We start from the raw sequence: 22,922 nt of genomic DNA, 5'->3' as shown, positions 1-22,922 counted from the left end.
TTAACCTAAGAGTAAAGGTTGGTTTTTGATGTTAGATCAATATAAGATAAGTACAGTAATGTATAAAAAGGAAAGAAAACAGTTTAATAAAGTTAATTGTATACTTATAGTAAGTGTAAGTAGTGTAGGATGAGATGTTCTTAAGTCCAAGTCATGATTGTGCATACAGTTAGGCCTCTAACATAAGTCATATGCACAATACATGCCAAGTACAAAGGAACCTAAATTTAAACTAAACAATGCATGCTAAATAATCTAACCATTTACCTTCTTAAGCCAGGAGAGAAGAGGGAGAACCAATTGGTTTGAAAATTAAATGATAACTGAGTTTTAAAGTGTTTGCAAGCTAAAAAGAAAACTAAATACTTGGATTTAGAGTGTTGTCTGTCTCTAGACTGTGTTTGTAAGTTAGCGTGAGCGTAAAATTGTTCATGAAAGTTATCTGAGAAAAAGGTTTAGGTATGGCTTATATACAGAAATAGTTAAATAGATAATTGACAATAGGTATATGGTTGGATATAAACATATAACATTGATAAATTACAATAGGTGTGCCTACATGGTCCATATATATGTGTATATTGATAAGAAACAGGCCAAATAGTACATAAAGGTTGCCTAATTCTGAGCTGTGATAGCTATGACTTTCGCTTTGAAAGTCAGAGGGCAAGCTCTGCTCCAATTAAAGGAAGTGTGTCTGTCAAGGTCAGCGTGTGTATCAAATTATTCTTATACATAATTATGACTTACTTAATTTCATTGAGAGGGAAGCTTTTCTTTAAAAGTAGCGTTCACATGTTCAATTTATTTGAAACTTAGATGCGGCATCTACAATTTACCATGAATTAAACCAAGTTGTTACTTTTCCAAATTTTTGTTCAATTTAGGGAAAATAGACCTACCAAGGATTACTCATGCAAAAATTTCAGATAAAAATTCGAATTCTAAGTGCAATTTACTCATTGATTACGAAGTTGTTGTATTAACCCCCTCCCCTTTATGCTTCGTTTTGTTATTTGTGAAACCGCAGAAATTACTTTAATACTGGAATAGCTATTCATTGACAGCTTTCCGTGGATTTAAAAGAAAAATTATAAAATAAATACCAGATTTTCTAGCCCCGTGGAAAATTATCTGGAATATGATGCTATACATGATTGGATGAGAACCTGATCTTATCCTTATGAATCATTATGTGTCTGTTTCTCTGTACTGCCTTGCTAACCGCTGAACTTATATGGTTCTCCTTTACGTGTAGCTTCTCATAAGTCCTAGGACAGTTTATAGCTGTTTCAGGAAAGGGTATCTTCACCCTCCCTATATTTGGGGAGGATACCAATACCAATAGAAAAAAATAACCCCTCCTCCTTCTTAAATGTCCTTAAAATTACAATAAGATGTTCAAGGCTGATATATTATTGACATCCATTTTTCCATGATTTTAGAGAATTCCTTCAAATACTTTGATTAAGGAATCACAAGGGATAAGACAATGAACGATAAAAAAAATAAATATTAAAATAATAAACAAACCAAGAATAAGCTACCTCCATCCCAGCATTCTCAAATTGTATCAAAATATTAGGGTAAGTGAGGGTTTCAGTACTCAGCAAGGTAATCTGAGTGAAAGTGCAAATATTTTTTCTCAGCATTGCTAAAAGAAATAAATCAAAATTATTGTTAAAAAAAGTTTGGACTTTGATAACTTGGAACCAACCAAAAAAAATTCAATATATAAATATCCAAAGATTTAATGCTGACCAATGAGCGAGCGTAGTTATCAACGAGGGAGGGGACATTGGGTTGTTTATTACACTAATACCCAAAGGTTGATACCGTTTTCTTATTCGTTAGCTGAACAACTTTGGACTTTGGGAAATTTAATTTTTTAATAGGATAGTTCAATTACTATAGTGTCCAAACATTTCACCCACTAACTGTAATCTACAAAATGGTAATTTTGTGTAGAATCATTTGGATGGACATAAATTTATCGGCTATTGTCTTACCTTTCCCTTTAGATCCCTGGTGGTTATAAACTTCAATAAAAAAATAAAAGTTATGGGCAACAAATAAGAATGTAACTTTTTATATAATTCAGGGATAAGACAACGAACGTTTACATCCACAATGATGATAATTAAAATTACCCCTATTGTGGAATAATATTATTGGTTGAATTTGAACCAATCAAAATTCAATAACACAAAGTTTTTAAGATGGCAGATTGTCGATATACATTATACAACTATAAAGACTAATGTCTCCTCACTCCCTGGGTATAATTGTAATTTACAGTTCAATGTTATCTCCTCCCTGGGTATAGAAGAGTTGTCTACAGGGATAGCACAATTGACGAAAAATGTTAACATGGGATAGATAAGAAATGCAGAGAGAGATGGGACAATGGGCTGTTTATTACACTATTCCCAGCAATGTTTTCTTATTCGTTGGATTAATTACTTTTGGGACTTCAATGAATTTTGATTGGTTGATTCTTTAAGTTGAGTGTTTGATTATTTCAACCACTATTTTTGATCTACAGAAATGGTAATTTTGATTTTCCACTTTTTTACAACAATTTTTATGTTATATAATCATCCTATTTATCTGTTTTTTTTTAACATTATCTGAAATTTATTTAATATAATCAGAGAGGGAGGAGACATTGGACTGTAAATTATACTGGTACCCAAAGTTGTTATTTCAGCCCCTTGCCGCTCTCGCCTTAACCTCCACTAACTCCTCTGCAAGCCAGGCAGCCATAGCTGCAAATACCTGGTGCCCCCCTCCCCTTCCCTCCCACCTATCACATTCCTGCCTTCCCTTTCCTATGTCAACCTGTATCTTTACTCCAAAAATTCTACACACACACAACGAGAATTTGTTGGTGTGCGCCATGGACCGCTAAAAAACAAAACTGCGTTTCCGCGGACACCGCGGATATATTAACCACGTCATATACAGACCATACACAAATCTAAGGTTTATAAATTTTGCCTCCACTCTACTCATGCTTCCTAACTGCTGGACAATATTGCCGCCACTTTTTTGTGTTCGCCTCCGCCCAATAAAATCGCAGTTGCCGCATTCATCGCCCTTCTCTGCCACTACTCCGCTATACAATGCTATACACCGCTTACATCGCTATACACAAAATCCCCCAGCCTCCACTCAATTTCTGAATAAGGGAGAGGGGAGCATGTATTGAACCGCGACATACAGCAATGAATAGCGGAGTAGCGGCGGAGAAGGGCGATGAATGCAGCAACATAGAAGCTAAAAATTACTAAAGCAGCACAAATTGAATGGCGGGAGGATTCACTTAAGGGCGGTCAAAATTTTCAAAGGGCTTCGATCGCGATGCCACAAAAACAAAAAATGTCTAAAATTGAACAGAGAATAATAATTTCAGGTTAGATTTTCAAAAATCCAAAGTTTATTTTTCTGTGGAGAGTCCTTTTAATGTTTGATTGGTCTGTTTTTTTTTATGCCCAATTGGTATGAGTTAGAAATTTGGTTAAGGTCTTTATATGCTACATTAAAAACTCTAAACATTATGGGCCCTATCTACAAGATTTCAAGTATTTTAAAAAAAGACAAAACTTTCTTAATTTGTGATAAAATATGCACTCTCCACGTAGAGAAAAATTTTCCACAAGGGCTAGGTCTCGAGTTGTAATACTCTGGAGAGGTGAGTAGATTCAATATTCAATATTGTTTTCTCATTGTTATTGATTGGACATAAATTGGGTCATTTTTTGTTAGTTTTTGATTAAAACTGTAGGGTTTACATTGAAAAGAGTGAAGTGCTTGGCTTTTTTTAATACCCTTTTTTAAAGAACACAGTAATAGTGTCTGACTGATTATGACGTAACAAAAAAAAATTAGCCAATGAGAGGCCGTTATTGACCAATGGTAAAATTTATAATTGCCTCTCATTGGCTAATTTTTTTAGTTACGTCATAATCAGTCAGACACTATTACTGTGTTCTTTTAAAAGTACAGAAAAAAACTGATTGCATATTGTTAAATGTCATTAATACGGAGATTAACATCCTACCACACTTATGTTAATTATGAAGTTAATATATTAACTCCTAAACCAACTGCTTTGGGATTCATAATCAAACCCAACATCTTCTTGTTAAAAAAAAAGCCGTTTGGATGTCTATAATAAGTTTCCAAATATTTTGGAAACCATTTCCAATGCCATCACTGGGGATAGATTTAGTCAAATTAATAACAGCTGTTTCTACTAATGACAGACTAGACAAATTGATATGATATTGTGGTAGGCAGCATACGGACAAGCCTTTTCCAGAGTATGCCATGCTCCGTGTTTACCAAATAACACCCCGACGCTAATCCCAGCTTATCACAATTCTGCCCAGCCCCTTTCTGGTCATTGTCTACACATCAGAGACGGCGGTCAACTTGGACACCGCTGATAATGGGAGGGGCGCTGCTACTATTACTTGGATGCTGCAACATTTGACTATGCAGAGTTATTTTTTAGTCAACTTTGTTGTTCAGAAGCCTTAAAATCCTGCACCACTTGTACCACTTGTACCACTTGCACCTTCACATATCTCATAATTTTTTAATTTTACATTGAATAACGTTGAACATATTTCAGGCTGTCATTGCTCTTGTCCTTGCCAGTGTGGCTGCTGCTGAGGCCTGGAGTAATCATTACTATGGCAATGGCTATGGATATCCCCTTGGCTACGATGCTTTTGGTTATCATTTTGGCAAGAGGTCTGCTGATGCAGAGGCTGCCCCTGATACTGATGATATAGCTGCTCCTGAAGCTGATGCTGAGGCTGTCCCTGAAGCTAATGCTGCTCCTGGCTATGGTTACTATGGATACGGATACTACGATTAAGCTGCCAAATACTCACAGTTCGACTTTCTTTTCTCACCTATTTATTAATATTTTTAATAATATAACTTTTACATCAAATTATTTAGTTTAACGCTTTATTCAAAATTATAATATTAGCTAATCTTTATAACTTTTTTGTTTTAAACCAAATGATTTGAGGTTCATAAATAAACCTTGTTCAAAATACTAGCCGCTTGGATGTCTATAATAAGTATAATTTGAACACCAGATCCAAACCTCCGATGCCATCACTGGGGATAGATTTAGTCAAATTAATAACAGCTGTTTCTACTATGGACTAGACAAATCGATATACTATTACTTGGATTTTGCAACAGATTTTCATTTACTTTGATATAGTGATATGCGTAGCTGGCTAAAATAACACCCCCCCATCCATCTATTTACCCCTTTCCCTCCCCTCCTACTGGATGAACGAACTGACCAATAAAGTAAAACAAATCAGACAAACAATTCCATGAACTTTTGCAAGATTTTAAAAGTTTATTATATAAAGTAGTAGTTTTTTTTGTCTGTACCTTAAGATTTGATAACTACTGAACCGATTAAGATCTTCATTTTATGAAAGCATCTTATAGGCCCTTGGATGATTTTAGGCTATTCAATTTTTATATCTAAGTTTAGTTTTATACTATTTTCCTACTTTCCTTACACCTTCGAATACAGAGCTCCTAGATGATAGGAGCACAGCTGCTAGTTTTTACATTAAATATGTTTTTCAAACAAAATTTAAAAATCACCAAACCTTGCATCATATATAAAAAATTATTTCTTTCTTAGAAGGTTTAGACTTATATCTAAGAAATTTAAAATTTATTTTGCGCGCCTGCCTGCAATATCTGCACTGGTTTCTCATGTCCTTGTCCGCCGTACAATTACGGGCAAATCTAAACAAAATTTTTACTGAGAAATACATTAAAACTTATTATAGTTGATTATTACATTGTATTATAGCTTTCCGCGGATGTTAATATAAAAATATAAGATGCCCTGATATTACTTTTATGATTTTTGTTATAGTGAAAATTGTCTAAAATACGATTGTGTAAATAAATTTTCAGTATGGCTAAGAACCAGTTCTAATCCAGCAAAAATTTATCATTTTTGAAGAGGAAAAGATCATAGAAAGTATTTCATGCAATAACTAAGACATTTCAATATTTTCATATCTTTAGCTTTTCCATTTCAAGATTAATTAAACATCTTAAAGAGATCACGAATTAGTTTTTTCAGAATTCTTTTTTATTTACCATTCCTTGTTTTTTAAGTAATTTTCGTACAATAATTTCTTAAAAGCTCCAAGAAGTTAGAAAAAAATTTGATTAAAATGTCAAGCTCAATTCCACACGAAGTTAATGTTAAAGTCTGAGCAATAATTAAACTATAAGAAAAAAAGTCATTTCTTCGCTTGTAGATAAAAACAAAAAAATCAATACTTAGGAAATAATTTTGTAATAAACCGCTATTAATATTTGTCTTTGAACTTTCTTTAACCCTTTACAGTCGGGCCCCTTGCCGCACCTTAATCAGTCGGGGGGGGGGGGGGGGGGGGGGGCGTTCAACGCCCCCCCTTATTATCTCAGTTCCTATTAGAGCTAGAGGGCTAAATTTTTTTGTGCAAGTCCCCTGTTTAATAATGAATTTCCGACCTTTTATAAGTTTAAGTCAATTTTCGCTTCCTTCACCCTTTTATTTAACAACCTTTGTTTTTAGGTCCTTTTTTACTTAAAAATTTCAAACGGCTGTAATTTTCTTATTTTTGAAGCTAGAAGAAAATTTTTTTTACAGAAAAGGTTTATCTTTATGTAAATTTTACATTAGAAATATCAAAATATAAATTTCAGCGGCCGCAGCTGTACTTGGCAGCTGCCAGCCGCCGCAGTCGGCAGTCGGCGGGAAAACGGCGGCGGATCTTCATGAAATTTTAATACGTTATGTAGACATGTAAGAAAAGCTTAAGTGTAAAATTTGAAGTCTCTAAGTCAAAAATTGCGGCCACAGGAGCCTTTTAAAGATTTCTGGAGACCTGGAGGATCAGGACCTGCAGGATCATACCTGGAACCTGAAAGTGACTTGAACACCTGTATTTTATATAAGGATGTACTACTAGAGGATTTTTTAGTATTTTGGTATGATAAAATGCTTTGTTTTAGTCAAAAAAATATTTTTTCTCTTTACCTGGATGACCCTGCCAGGTTTGCTGGCATCCTGTGCCCGCCAGGATGGAGATATTCAAAAAATTCCAACTCTCAGTTATGTGTCATACCCATACTTAAAAAGTCAAGCAGTTTGGGCTCTTCATCTTTCACACACAGAAAATGAGATAGAAAAAACCGGATGGGGGGGCGTTCAACGCCCCCCCCCCGACCGTTAAGGGTTAAAATGTAATGAAAAAGTTTGGTTTATTTTATAAAATCATTAACCGAATTTCGGTATGTTTGAGCCGGTATAAAGACAATAGAAAAATTGTTTAAATCTATAGAAAGAATGATATTTAAGATTTAAATTGTTCAAAAAGTAAAAATTTATTATATTTGCTATATACTTCAGCAAAAAATTCAATCATTTTATTAAAGTTTTTCCATAAAAATAAACATTATTTTTTTTATTCCAAAATGAATAGTTATTGCAATTCGTCACACACACACACACACGCACACACACACACACACACACGCACACACACACGCACACACACACTATCGTAGTATAACACACACACACACTTAACGCCCCACCCGCCCACCCATTGCTACCTAATTAACCAGGGAACTAGAGGCATAAGACAATGGCCGTTAAATTAATGGATATTCACAATGAAAATATACACAAAATTCTATGAAAGTCCCCAAAGTTAATTAGCCAACTAACAAAATGTCATTAACTTTGGGAACTAATGTAATAATAAGTCAAATATCCATTTCCTCCCTGCATACAATCACATACTGAAGGGTGAGTTTTAAATGAAAAGATTTAACAAAAAGGATTCAAAATGCAAGGACATATATTTTTTTAACTCTTACTTTATACATCTTAATTGGAACTGATGATCTATTTTTATAGAGAAACATATGTATTCCATCAATAAAGAAAGTTAAAAAATTAAACTGTGTTTATACATATAATAATATTTTATAAAGTTATAAGCTTTTTTTATCTGTAGAGAAGGATCTCGCTAACCGCTGAAACGATATGGTTCACTTTTACAGTGAAGCTTCTTATGGTTTTTGGGAAAGGTTTTAGGCTATTTTATTTTTGTTAAAAAAGTCGTTCGTTGGTTTTAAGCTATTTTTCTGCCCTTTTATATCCCTTTGAATATCCTTAGATACTAGAGACGCAGTTGCTTGTAGATTAAATAGAAATTAGAAAATATAAATTTAGATTAGAATGACTTTTTATAGATTTGAATGGTTTAATCTTTTTACACTTTAAATAATATTTAACCCATTAGTGCCGAGCGCCACTTTTATGGGTCGATCGAGCTGTAAGTTTCAGGGAAGCTTTATAATGGTCAAAACGGAATTCGTATTTTTTTGTTTTGCTCTAGTGGCGTGCACAGGAAAGTTGCAAAAAAACCCGGTTCGGCTTGGCCATAAATACCAACCAGGCATTAACACCCGTTTTTGGTGCTTTCCCCCAGTTTTAAAACCCGGTTGACCTGTATAAACCCGGTTATTTTGACCAAAAATCGAAAAATGTAATTTTTGAACGCCAAAAGTGAGATGAACACTTTTTAGAACTTTGATACGATCCGTAATTGAAAACTACACAACCACATGTAATCTAAAGAGCTACAAGTATAATAAGAAGCGATTTATTTCAAATTTAGTGTTTCGGCTATAGGTGCCGCCGTTTTCGGGTAAAAAAAACCGTTGCTCGAAGTTTTAAAAGACACACACTACAAAAAAAAGAACATATAAAATTTGGGTGTTACATATCAGAAAACGATCATAAAACTATTGGGTGACACCTATAGAGATTACTAGGGTTATTATGGTGGCTCAAACCCTTACTAATGACGTTAATTGTTATTTTTATTGGTTGAAAAGTTAAAACCGGGTAATAAAAACCGAAACCGAGCCGGGTTTTAAAATTTTCGGGTATGTATGGCCAAGCCGAACCAGGTCATAATAGGGCGTAAAAAAACGATAAAAAAATCATATAAAAAATAATAATTTGAATAAAACGAATTCACATATAGATGTACTTGTCAATAAACATTAGATTTCACGAAAAAAATCAGCGACTTTACTATAAAAACAAAAAAGTTAGAAGGGGTATTTTGAATTTCATGATTTTCAAATTTTGTTGAGCTATACCATAAAACGGAAGTAAGCTAAACTGCCTGCTCCAGGGGGAAATGAAAGCCAGGGTAGTAGAGGAGGGATTCATACTGAGAATGATGCAATTATGGAGCCGGAAACCGGTTTTTTTTCCATTTTTCGGAACCGGGTTTTAATGTCCGGTTCGGCACTAATGGTTAACAACTAACCTAGAGGTAGAAATAGCAAAGTGAAAGAAGAGAAACAGAAAGAGAGAGAGAGAGGGAGGGAGAGAGGGAGAGAGAGAGAGAGAGAGAAAGAGAGAGAGAGAGAGAGAGAGAGAGAGAGAGAGGTAACGCAAAAAGCCGGGCCAGTAAATAACATTTCAAGTTTTGATCTGTTACTTTTTTTTATTTTTTGCATTTTTATCATTAAAATGACTGTCTTGTGTGTTACTTTTAAATGACATTTTAAAAAAAAACATAACATTTTAACTATTTTGAATGCAATTATCTATAAATCACTACAATTATTCGTATTTACTGCATTTATTATTCAGTTTTCTTAAAAATGGTGTTCGCGGTAGTGTAAAGTTCAGAAAATTTAAAAATTCGTTTTCATTTAATTGAATAATTGTCATTTTTTAAGGCAATATTTTAAAAAAAATATCTTCAATTGTCACTTATCTACCTATATATATAACGTTATTTGCAAATTCACAGCCACTTTAACCCTTACAGATGGGGAGGGGGGGCTCCAAAAACCCCCCACTCTAGTTTTTTCAATATAATTTTTTTGGTAGGTAAGATGGAAAGCTGTGACTTCATGACTTTTTAACTTTAGTAATTATACGTCGGCAAGAGTTGATTTTATTAGGATATCTGGTCTGTGTCGGTCGTGGTGTCCGGTCAAAGTCGGTTGGGTAGCACCAAAATTAGAAAAAATTCTTAATAAATCTTAATTTCTACATTATGACTTTTCTGTATAAGGTAGAAACCTAAATTTTTTTGTGTGAATACTTAGATATCAATGAACATCTGAGAAAAGTGGTGTTATGACCGTTTGACCTCTTCCTGACTGACTTTATGATCGATTTTTGTCCGGCTTTTACTACAGACATATATCATGAATATCGTGGCTTCTACTACAGCTAGAGACCTATAATTTTTTTTGGTAAATCCTTGAGCAACAATAAACAGATACAAATATTATTTGGCACAACCAACCGCCATTTTACCGCCGTAATCGCCGAAAATGGTGGTTTCCGTTATTTGCCGTTTTTCGGCGTTGATCAGAAAAAGTATTTTTTTTTGTTATGAAAAATAAAAGTTCGTCCTAAAATTTGGTCATCCTAGCTGCAAAATTGGCCATTCTACAGCTGTTTTAAAATTTAGCGGCTGGCCGCTAAAAGCGGCTAAGGAGCGGCCTGACCGTTATGACTAGAAAAAGTAATTTTCTCTAAAAATATACATAAACCACCAGAAAAAATTTTATGTCTTTATCTGTAACAGGAGCCGAGATAGAGGGGGGTCAATATGACCCCCCCCCCCCCCGATCTATTAAGGTGGGAATTGGGGCCCGATCTGTAAGGGTTAAAAATAATTTGGTTATTTTTGGAAATCAGTAAACATGGAGGAAAAATATTCATTTGTTTAGGTGCAAAATTAATTAATTCTTGGATTTTTAAGTTTAAAAATTTATACTTTTTAAATATGAATTAAATTAAAAATAGGCATACCTCAGGGAGTAAGGGAGGGGACAAAGGATCGAATATTCAATTTTTAGGAGTCTCAGACTTTGGAGACTGGCTTAAAGGGAATGTGCAAGAATTTAGCATTTTCTGACTGAGTTTGGGTACTTGCGCATGAAATGCCGCTACTTGTTGTGTATGTTTTGAATATTGCAGACGGGGAGAAGGGATAAGGGAAGTGGGGGCAAGAGAAATAACTACTCAGGGTGTTAGTTTGGAATGTAGCAGACGGGGAGAAGGAAGAAGGGAGGTGGGGGCAAGGGGCGAGGGAAATAAACAGAATAAACAGGGGCAGTCATATTCTTGCTAGCAGCTGGCTGGGTCCAATAATCTTGTAATACAAAAATCACACCATACAACCTCAATATATTTCATCAAAAACAAGTTGTGATTTCACTTTACATGACGCTATGGAAATCTATTATTCAATTAACAATCCCTTTATAATTTCCTACAAATTCATTGGATTAAACTGGATTTCATGCCTTTTCTTTAATAACTCTTATATTGAATTAATTGCCCATTGCCCCCTCCCTTACTCCCTGGGCATACCTACTTCAATTTAAGATTATATAGTATATGTATAACTGCATGTTTTCCTTTCATTTCAATGTTTATTAATTAATATTTAATAAAATTCTAGAAAGTACTTAAAGTTGTTAAGCCAGTGAATAAGAAAACGTTATAATAAAAACTTACAGACTAGTGTAACAAACAGCTCAATGTCCCTAATTTTTTATTTTAGATTTAAAAACAATTTCTGGGGGCAATTTCTCTTGGGAGGGTGGTGGTACCCTCACCCAAAATAGTTATAAACCTTCCCTGGACCTCTGAGAAGCTACCCTGTAAAGGAGAACCATATTGGTTCAGCAGTTAGCAAGATCCTTTGGTACAAAGACATACTTATAGACAGACAGACAGACATTCTTTTACTTTATTATAAGGATAAAAAGATTAAAGTAAATATGTACAGAGGATTGTTGGAGATATACCAGTGCATCCTGGGCCTCAAGTTCACCAAGCTTGATGATATGGAATTTGGGCACGATGATGTCCAGGTCTACAAGGTGGAAGACAACTCTAGTGGACAGGTAACTTTAATCATACAAACACTGAAAATAATAGGTCTTTTGATATTTCTAGAATGGAGTTTCCCAAGGTAGCATATTAGGTCTTCTGATATTTATAGAATGGAGTTCCCCAAGGTAGTATATTGGGTCTTCTGATATTTCTGGAATGGAGTGCCCCAAGGTAGCATATTAGGCCCTTTGGTGTTTCTAGAATGTTTAGTAAGAAAGGATCAAAAGTTTTGAACACCCTGAGCTTGATGACATGGAGTTGTGGCATGATGATGTCCAGGTCTACAAGGTTGAGGATAACTCCAGTGGACAGTTAAACGCTTTGTCTGATTTTTATTTTTCCATGTCATATAAAGCATCTGGGTAAGATAAGATAAGATTTATTTCCTAAGGTGCATACAACTAGGGCGAGTTACTGATAAAGTTTACAATGTTTTTACTATAGATTTCTTCCTGAAAGAGATTACAATTTATATTTAATTAGTTAGGTTTCTTTCTGAAATAGATTGCATTGTTCAGATTAATATATTAATCACAATAACATTGGATTATTGATTCAGGAATGTAATTTTTATCAGTTTATTTAATTTACACAAATATGTTTAAGGTATGTACCAGCTCAGGGCTGTATTGAACATTACTTCTCCTCCTTATTCACATACATTTTATTTTTAAATATGATTTCATGACATTTTAATTATGAACACTGAGCAGCTGTGACACGAGTGGATGGCTTAACCCTTCAGGGTTGTTTAACTGCATGGTGTCGTTGCAGCACTTACCAAATTGCGTCAGAGCTTATATGTAGGATATTGCATGAATGATATAATAATAACTACATATAAAATAAAATAAATTCGCTAATAGTACCATTATGGCAACAGTTCCACCCAACTAGTTTTGGGGTTTACAAGAATAAGATCAGTACGATTATGTTACCGATGCCGTAGAGTTACCCTACGTTTCTATTCCCGTTTTGGACCCTCCCTTGCCCCACCCCAACATTTCCCAGGATTAGTTGATTGTACACTATAATGTTATTTTATATCCCATGGGATATATCATCCCATTTTAGTAGGTACCTAGTGACTTATTCTCATCCCAACATTTTCCTACATCCCTGTGGCAATCTATGGATTAATAAGTGTTAGATAAACATTAGAATGTTAACAAGTTCACCATGTGGGTGTAAATATTTGAAGGTAAGATAAGATGTAAAATGAAAAATAAGAAATGAAAATAAAATGAAAAGAAAAGAATTTTGTTTAAGTGCTATTTATTTTGTTTGGATTTGTACCTATTGAAAAGATTTTGTTCAAGAGTGATTAATAATATAAAAATTTAAAAAGATTCTGAAAAAGATTCATAAAAGAAAATAAATAAACATTCAGTGCTTGTTTATCCCTTACAGAATGCAGCTGATTTAAGGATTGTCAACTTAATAATAGGGGTTATAAGTTTGTTTTTGAACACTCTACGCTTGGCAACTAGTAGGTTTGACATAATGATGTCTAAGCCTCCAGGTTCAGGACATCTTCATTGGACAGGTAACTGTAATTGACACCTGAAAATGTTTTGTATGGTGTAAGAGCTGGGTACCTACTAAAAAGATTCAAAATAAAAAGTTCATAGACTTTCAGTAAGAAACAGTCCTAAGTACCACTAGAGACATTGAAAAAAATAGTTATATATTGCATCATAATTATAAACTGCTTTCTGCTGTTAAAAAAATATAGAATTATAATTCTAAAACCAGATGCTGAAGGCACAGGCTAAAAAAATGGTTTAATCTTCTGATTGTGTATTACTGAATTTTTAAAAAACTAGAAATAATATGGTGATATACATAGTTTTTCAGTATAGGTGAGAACCAGTTCTAGTCTGTTTCAAAGAAATACTGGAAAAAAATTCCAACTGATTTTAAGTGTTTTTCTTTATAGGTGCTGGGTTATTTTTATCTGGACCTGTATCCCAGAGATGGTAAATATGGACATGCTTGTATGGTGCAACTTCAGCAAGGATGTCTTGACAACAAAGGTAATATGCTTTTTAGGTCCTCTGATTTTTCCAGAATGGAGCCCCCCAAGGTAGCATATTAGGTCCTCTGTATCCCAGAAATGGTAAATATAGACATGCTTGCATGGTGCAGCTTCAGCATGGATGTCCTCATAACAAAGGTAATATGCTTTGAAATTTACATGCAGGTAGCATATTTGTCTGCCTGAAAGCTGCCTATAATACAAACATATTACAGGAGAAAGACAGAAATCTGTTGTTGCATTAATCTAAAACTTCTCCATGTTGATTGTAGAAACCGATAAATATCCGATGGATTAGAACCAGTTCTCGGGCATAATATCCACGGAAAGCTGTCTACAATATGATATTATTTCAGGTGAACGGCAGAAATCCGTGGTGGCAATGATCTGCAACTTCTCCAAGTCGACAGCGGACAAACCCTCGCTGCTGGACCACAAGGAGGTCGAGACTTACTTCCACGAGTTTGGTCATGTCATGCACGGCATCTGTTCTCAGGTATCATATTTCATAATATTACAGTTTATTGTCTGTAGCCAAGGGTCTTGCTAGCCGCTGCTAAACCAATATAGTTCCCCTTTACAAACAAGCATCTTATATGTGAGCACCTTTTTCACCAATAAAATGGCCAGATTGATCTGCCACTGTTATTTTAGTTTAGATTTAGTTATACTGGGTCTTATATATTCAATTGTCACAGGCTGATACAAGCAAATTCTTCGGCACCCATGTGGAAAGAGACTTTGTGGAGGCGCCAAGCCAGATGTTGGAGAACTGGTGCTGGCAGGAAGAGTCCCTCAGCCTCATGTCAGGTAATCCAATTTTATGTGGAGTCCATCAATTAATTCCTCTGATTCAAATCAGTTGGACTGCTATCAATGCTATAAACTAAAATATACCCCATACCTAGGGTGAGGCGGGGCTGAACCGGTAATTTTTTCGGTTTTTTTAAGAAAAAAAATGGGGTAAATATTAATATTTTTAAATGGGACCAAGACCATTAGAAAGCTTACGGAATGGACTATCAGGTCCTATAAGGATGTTATCCTAGGACTTTTAGAAGTTTGTCATAATTGGACTCAAAGAAATTACGGACCAATGCCCCACGGTGGGGCATGACAGGTAACGTCTTTTTAACCTAAAAAAAAATCGATAAAAAACGGCCAAAAGGCCAGTCAAACATAAATAATCATAATTAGTTTAGGTTATAGGGATTAACCACAAAAATTTTCATAAGGATCGGACTATTCCTACTATGTCAAAAATCATTTTTTTTATAAAACGAGAAATTTTGATTTTTTTCTTGCAAAAATTTTCTTAAAAAACAAAATTTAAATTTTTTATATAAAAAAAACCTGTTCTATTCAGTTTTTGGCCTAGTTCTTAAAAAGCCCATATTGAATTTTAGATTTTATCAAAGAAACCTGAACATTGATCTTAAAAATCGAATTTGAATTTTTTTTTCAATGTTACTGAAAAATACCCCACGTGAACTTTGGGCATTTTTGAAAAAAATATTAACTCTACATTTAAGTTCTCAACGGATTTGGCAAGAACGGGCAATTCATAGTTTAAAAGGTTTTTACAGATCAGTTCTAGGTCTTACCAATTTTTGTGTAGGTGGATCTTTACACCTAGGTGAAAAAATTTATGAAAAAAATTTTTTTGTCTGACTTTGAGACCCAAAAAGTACCCTTAAAATTCATTTCACAAAAATTTAATTTTATACTTTATGGCCCTTTAAAGTGAAAGATAGAGTAGCTTTGCTTTGCTTTGAGGATGGCGTTTTCTGAGACATATTGTACATTTTGTTCAGGTCACTACAAGGATGGGAGTGCTCTGCCTGCCGAGATGTTACACAAGTTGATCCAGTCCAAGAATGCCAATGCTGGAATCTTCAACCTGAGACAGATCCTGCTGGCCAGCTATGATCAGAAGCTCCACTCAGGAATGTAGATTAATTATGGGACATTCCCATTTTTATATTTTTAGAATGGAGTTCCCCAAGATAGCATATTAGGACTTTTAATGTTTCTAGAAATGGAGTCCCCCAAGATAGCATATTAGGACCTTTAATGTTTCTAGAAATGGAGTCCCCCAAGATAGCATATTAGGACCTTTAATGTTTCTAGAAATGGAGTCCCCCAAGATAGCATATTAGGACTTTTAATGTTTCTAGAAATGGAGTCCCCCAAGATAGCATATTAGGACCTTTAATGTTTCTAGAAATGGAGTCCCCCAAGATAGCATATTAGGACTTTTAATGTTTCTAGAAATGGAGTCCCCCAAGATAGCATATTAGGACCTTTAATGTTTCTAGAAATGGAGTCCCCCAAGATAGCATATTAGGACTTTTAATGTTTCTAGAAATGGAGTCCCCCAAGATAGCATATTAGGACCTTTAATGTTTCTAGAAATGGAGTCCCCCTAGGTAGCATATTAGGACCTTTAATGTTTCTAGAAATGGAGTCCCCCAAAATAGCATATTAGGACCTTTAATGTTTCTAGAAATGGAGTCCCCCAAGGTAGCATATTAGGACTTTTAATGTTTATAGAAATGGAGTCCCCCAAGGTATTATATAAGGTCCTCTAATGTCGTTAGAAAAGGGTGCTCTAAGGTAGCATATTAGGACCTATGATATCTTTAGAATGGAGTTCCCCAAGGTAGCATATTAGGTCCTCTCATGTTCCTATAATGGAGTGCCCCAAGGCAGCATATTAGGTCCTACTATGTTTCTAGAATGGAGTGGCTCAAGGTAGCATATTAGGTAAAGGTAGAATATTCACATTCACATTTTAGAATCCTTTTTAGAGCAAATAGGTATATTGCAAAAAGTAACCAAGACTTTTTATGCAAAGTATGAAAATCTAAAGAAAAAGTTCTTTTTGATTTTGATGTACATATCAGATAAATGTTTCTCATATTCATTCGAATCCGATGGATAGGAACCGGTTCTCATCCATACGAAAAAACTCTGTCTAGAATTGTATTATATCCAGCTTTCTACAAATATAAAAATGTACAATCATAAGATTAAAAACTGGTTTTAATCTTATAATTGTACATTCTATATCCCCGGAACCGTTTATAATATGATGCGAGAAATAACTATTATAAAAATAGTAACCAAAAACTACCTGTAAAACAAGTTATAACTTTTTTCAACACTGTTATTGATTAAATTACACTTTTAGGTTTAAGCCTTACCAAAGTAGCGCATAAAAACTCTTTTTATTAAGTTATTAGGTAAACAGAGAAATGCCAAATTTAATTTAAATTACTTTTTGCACTTTATTTTCTCTAAAAAGGATTCTATATCTAAATTTCACATTCAGGATGATTTTATGCCAATTATTGTGTTGACTTTTTAAAAAAATCATCTATTTTGTTTCTATGCCTTTCTTATCATAAAAGGTAAAAAAGTAACACTGAAGATATTTTTTATGTTTAAACTTTTATATGCAAACATGATTTCTGCGGATTTTCTAATTTACATATGCGTTTTCTTTATATATTTCTCTTTCCAAAAATACCTCTCCTGTAAAGATTGGATAAAAAACTTCATGATTGAGATTCCATAACTCTGATCCATAGCATTAATACCCAGAGGGAGGGAGGGGACATTGGAATGTAAATTGCACTGGAGCACAAAGTTTATCTACATGTTTCAAAAACACAGGATCCCAGAATGTAGATACAGCAGCAGAATGGGAGAAAATGAACAAGGAAATGTTTGACATGTCCACAATTGATGACACCAACTTTGCTGCAACCTTTAGACACCTCGTAGGAATGGATATAGAATATGTGAATATATGGCGTTATCCTGTTACAAAATTTTTTATCAATTTGAAAATTTGAGTAGCCAAATTTGCGCAAAATTAAAACCTTTTACTGGCCAAAGTCAATAAATAAGGAAATTATGCCCCAAAACATGAATATCCCTGTAATAAGGTTTCCCCTCTGGTATACTGGATTTTCTTGATTTACCTCACTCAACTTTCTGGCGTGAAAAAACTACCCCCCCCTTATTTTTGATTTTCTTCAAAATTAAGGGGGGGGTTAATTCTTTGCCTTGCGGTGCTTTTTTCCTCCTTGCCGTTTTCCAGACATTAAAAAACTACCCCCCCCTTATTTTTGATTTTTGTCAAAACTAAGCGGGGGGGGGGGGGTTTTCGGTGCTCCGGTCTTCACATGTAAGCAAGCACCGAGATATTAGAGGACAGAAAAGAAGATACAAAGAAAGAAAGAGGCTTGCCTAGAAAATGAAGATGGCAGCTATGAGTGGGAACCAGTACCCACGATGCGCTTTTTTTATTATTTAATGATATTGTTTTAACAATTACTAATAGCTCTGTTTAGAGCCACAAAAACTATCAATGAGATTATTATTCTAAAATAAGGAGGGGGGGGGCCGAAAAATGTTTAAATTTTCGCGCGCTATTGATGAGAGGGGTAATCTAATTTTTAAAATTTCCAAAAAATATTTTAGGTTAGGTTAGCTTATAATCTAGGGAGCCAAGCGCTGCGGCCACAGATGTTGGTTGTCGAGGGTTCTCTATTTTTATAAATTTCAAAAAACTATTTTAGGTTAGGTTAGGTTAGGTTATAGGCTAGGGAGCCGAGCGCTGCGGCCACAGATGTTCGTTGTCGAGGGTTCTCTATTTTTATAAATTTCAAAAAACTATTTTAGGTTAGGTTAGGTTAGGTTATAGGCTAGGGAGCCGAGCGCTGCGGCCACAGATGTTAGTTGTCAAGGGTACGCTAATTTTATAAATTTAAAAAACTATTTTAGGTTAGGTTAGGTTATAGGCTATGGAGCCGAGCGCTGCGGCCACAGATGTTAGTTGTCAAGGGTACTCTAATTTTATAAATTTCAAAAAACTATTTTAGGTTAGGTTAGGTTAGGTTATAGGCTAGGGAGCCGGGCGCTGCGGCCACAGATGTTAGTTGTCAAGGGTACTCTAATTTTATAAATTTCAAAAAACTATTTTAGTTAGGTTAGGTTATAGGCTAGGGAGCCGAGCACTACGGCCAAATATTTATGTTATTCTAAACCCATTAAATTACTAACAATATTTGTTAAAAAGTATCGTTAAATTTGACAATTTTTAACGTAAAAATAAATTACTTACAATACTGAAAAAAATAAAAGATCCCTCATTCATGGAAATATTTACAAGGTAGAACATGTTGTATAGTTAGGTTGCTAATATGGACCTCATTTATTGGTAAGGGGCTGGGGGCAGACCAACATGGCAGGATTTATGCTAGTTTTCATTTACTAGGTTTAAATTTCGGATCAATTATTTTTTTCCTGTAACAAAATTATCATTAACTTTTTTTTGCAAAAAAACCCACTAAAAATAACGATAGGAATCTGAATTTTTTTGTGTAGATTCCTTAGACAAATGAAAATTGCCGTTCTTTTATGCTTCGTGTCCGATTTTTACGTTTAAACCCATATAATTATGTAATCTTTGTCCGTAGGTTTTAAGTTTAAATTTCGGATCAAGTATTTTTTTCCTTTCACAAAATTGACGTTAACCTTTCGTGGAAAAAAACCCACTTAAAATAGAGATAGGAGTCTGATTTTTTTTGAGTAGATTCCTTGGACAAATAAGAATCGCCGTTCTTTCATGCTTCATGATCGATTTTTACGTTTAAATCCCTTTAATTATGCAAACCTTTTCCTTAGGTACTAAAGTTTAAAAAGATTACATATGATCTCAAACTTGATAATGTTTTTGTCCTAAACAGGATGGCATCATGGTTGGGCTTGCCGGCGCTCTTCTTGGTAAACTTGACGGCGGAAGTGTTGGTAAACAATTGAGATATTCATTTAAATTTAATACTGTTTGCATCATGGTTGGGATTCCCGGCGCTAATCTTGGTAAACATTTGGGCGCAAATGTTATAAAACACTAAGTTTTTAAATGTGAAAATTTAATATTTAAATTACTCTCTGGATTTGTACTCTCTCGCACTCCCCCCCCTCCCAACCCAATCCCCACGGCGTTTTGTCCTGATCCTAATTTCATAGTAAACTGACCTAATTTTGCTACATGTACGAATATTTATATGTGCTTGCGGCTCCTCCTTCTCTCGCGCTCCATCCCCGACAGAATTGAAGAAAGTCCAAATCAAAGAGTTCCTCTTCCAACCAATCAGAGTGTTTCATTTTTGACCAATCACACACGAGTATTTTGAAAGCTTTGCAGATTTTTTTGTATAAATAAACTGTAAAGACAGGATAACAATCAGTCGCGTGAGGCTTGTGGTAGTAACCTGAGTGTTAGCTAACCGGTTGCCACAGCGGCTAAAGAGGCTTATGTCTCTATCTTCCCTCCCCTCCTCTCCTCTCTTTCCTTTCACACATTATAATATTTCATGGAAAATATTATTTTGTTGTCGGGGGGGGGGGGGCTACTCAAATTTTCAAAAGGGAAAAAAAAATTTGTAGGAGGAATTTACCGAATATATTTATCAATCTGTTTTTATATCTCTCTTTCTAAATAACTTGATATTTATCTGTCTATTTGTCTATATATTTGTCTATCTGTCTATCTATCTATCTATATATCTGTCTTTCTATCTGTCTACCTATCTGTCTTATCAATATGTTTATCTATTTGTCTGTCTGTCTGTCTGTCTATCTATCTGTCCATATATCAGTCTTTCTATCTTCCACCTCTCTGTCTTATCAATTTGTTTATCTATTTGTCTATCTATCTATCTATCTGTCTGTCTGTCTGTCTGTCTGTCTGTCTGTCTGTCTGTCTGATGAATCCACTATTTTATTTGGTGGATTTTTGTAAAAGTTTGAGGATTGGCAACCCTAATAATAGGAAACTAGATTGATGACACTATATCCACGTATTTTATATCCATTATTGTTGTAGGGTATGATGGCCAGTATTACGGCTACATGTGGAGCCAAGTTTACTCTCAGGACATGTCTGAGGCTAGATTTGCTAAGGATGGTGGAGTCATGAATGAGAAAGCTGGCCTTGATTACAGAAACAAGATTCTGGTCCCAGGTAATGCTTAATCCTATTAATATCCGCTGGATTAGAACCGGTTCTCAGCCATACTATCCTCATAATATCCGCAGAAAGCTGTCTATATTCCTCATGATTGAGAAAACTGGCCTTGATTACAGAAACAAGATTCTGGTCCCAGGTAATCAAACATATTAGGTCCTTTGAAGTGCCCCAAGGTAGAATATTAGGTACTCTGATATTTGTAGAATCCATCCATATATCTATCCATTCTTCTATAAAATTATTAATCTATCTATCCATCTATCTAATAATTAACCCATCCTTTTATTTATCTATTCATCCATCCATCTCTATATATCAATCTATCCTTTTGTGTATCTATCTATCAATTTATCCATCTATCTATTCATCCACTCACTCATATATTAATCCATCTATTTATTTATTCTTCTATCAACCAATCCATACATCTATCATCAATTTATCCATCCATCCATATATTAATCTATACATTTTTTATTTATCTATCCATTCACCCATCCATCTATTAATCTATTAATTCACTCATCTATCCATCTATCTATTGATCTATTATTCTATCCATCCATTTAGTCATCTATCTATCTATTTATGTATCTATCTAACTTAACTATCTATCAATATATCCATCTATCTATCAATCTATCTATTAATCCATCCATAAATCCTAGGTGGATCCCGCGACGCTTTGCTGGTAGATTTTTTTGGCCGTTCTCTTAATCTATTTATGTATCTCTCAATTTATTTAAGTATCGATCTATCTATTTATCTATCTATCTATCTATCTATCCATCTATCAATCTATCTATATTAATCTATCCATCTATCCTAGGTGGATCTCGCGATACAATGGCTCTCCTGGAATATTTAATTGGCCTTTCCCCCAACCTTTCTATCTATTTATGTATCTATCTATCTATTTATGTATCTATCTATCTATTTATGTATCTATCCATCTACCTATTTATCTATCTATCTATCCTAGGTGGATCTCGCGATGCAATGGCTCTGCTGGAAGATTTCCTTGGCCGCTCTCCCAACCCAGAGGCCTTCCTGAGAAGCAAAGGACTGGACACCATCCAACGGACAGCTTAAAACCACACTAGATTAAAACCGGTTCTCAGTAGTACTATCCGCGGATAGTATCTGCGGACTGCTGTCTATAATACGATATTTTATATATAAATAAGAAAATTTCAGGGATCTGAAGGGATAAGACAAAGTAATAAACCTAGCCAGAGAGAGAGAGAGGGGACAATGAGCTGGTTATTGTACTAGTCCCCAAAGTTTCTTAGTAATATTTTCTTATTCGTTGGCTTATCAACTTATTTATTTATTGTCCATTGTCTTATCCCTTAAGCATATATATATCATTAACTATTAATTTTTTGAAATAGCTCAAAATTCATGTTAAAATTTTTGGTGTGTGTTTCCTCAAAGTTTCTGTTGATCCTCCCCCCCCCCCCCTTCCTCTTGCATATTGGGTACTGGGTACCCCGCAGGGTTAGGGCTCCAGTAGGAGTTAGGCATTTGAAGAAAAAAATTAGAGGGGAGGGGGGGTGTTCTTGTGCTTAACAGATACTTTGAGGGAAAAATTAGGATCACGGGAAGAAAACGAAGTTGCGGGTTTCATCCCATTTTGCACAGTAGCTTTTGATGGGTTATTTTAGTTTAGGTTTGGTTAATGATTGCCCCCGCAGGGTTAGGAGATTGGCCCCGCAGGGGCTAGAAATAGGAGAAAAGCTACTGTGAAAAAACGACGAAACTTGCAAATTTGTTTTCTTTCCATGATCCAAAAATTAATTGTTGAAAGGAAGTTTACTTTTAATTGATTGTATTTA

General features: G+C 34.7%; 2 protein-coding genes across 2 annotated transcripts; both read left to right on the top strand.

Annotated features, from left to right (window-relative positions):
- The first annotated feature begins 11,886 nt into the window (after window positions 1-11,886).
- On the top strand, window positions 11,887-16,015 carry LOC145307013 (thimet oligopeptidase-like). The gene is made up of 6 exons (XM_080149351.1): window positions 11,887-12,012; window positions 12,111-12,172; window positions 13,941-14,037; window positions 14,338-14,535; window positions 14,738-14,849; window positions 15,854-16,015. The coding sequence occupies exons 1-6, from the start codon at window positions 11,887-11,889 to the stop codon at window positions 15,991-15,993; spliced, it is 735 nt and encodes a 244-aa protein (XP_080005477.1). The 3' UTR covers window positions 15,994-16,015.
- A 1,740-nt stretch (window positions 16,016-17,755) lies between these two features.
- On the top strand, window positions 17,756-22,176 carry LOC145307011 (thimet oligopeptidase-like). The gene is made up of 4 exons (XM_080149350.1): window positions 17,756-17,824; window positions 19,799-19,859; window positions 20,941-21,078; window positions 22,067-22,176. The coding sequence occupies exons 1-4, from the start codon at window positions 17,756-17,758 to the stop codon at window positions 22,174-22,176; spliced, it is 378 nt and encodes a 125-aa protein (XP_080005476.1).
- The last annotated feature ends 746 nt before the right edge of the window (window positions 22,177-22,922 follow it).

This window comes from Acartia tonsa, chromosome 15, assembly GCF_053477335.1.
Source record: "Acartia tonsa isolate MP-2025a chromosome 15, ASM5347733v1, whole genome shotgun sequence".
Classification (NCBI taxonomy): domain Eukaryota; kingdom Metazoa; phylum Arthropoda; class Copepoda; order Calanoida; family Acartiidae; genus Acartia; species Acartia tonsa.
This window is presented reverse-complemented; position numbering and strand designations above follow the sequence as displayed.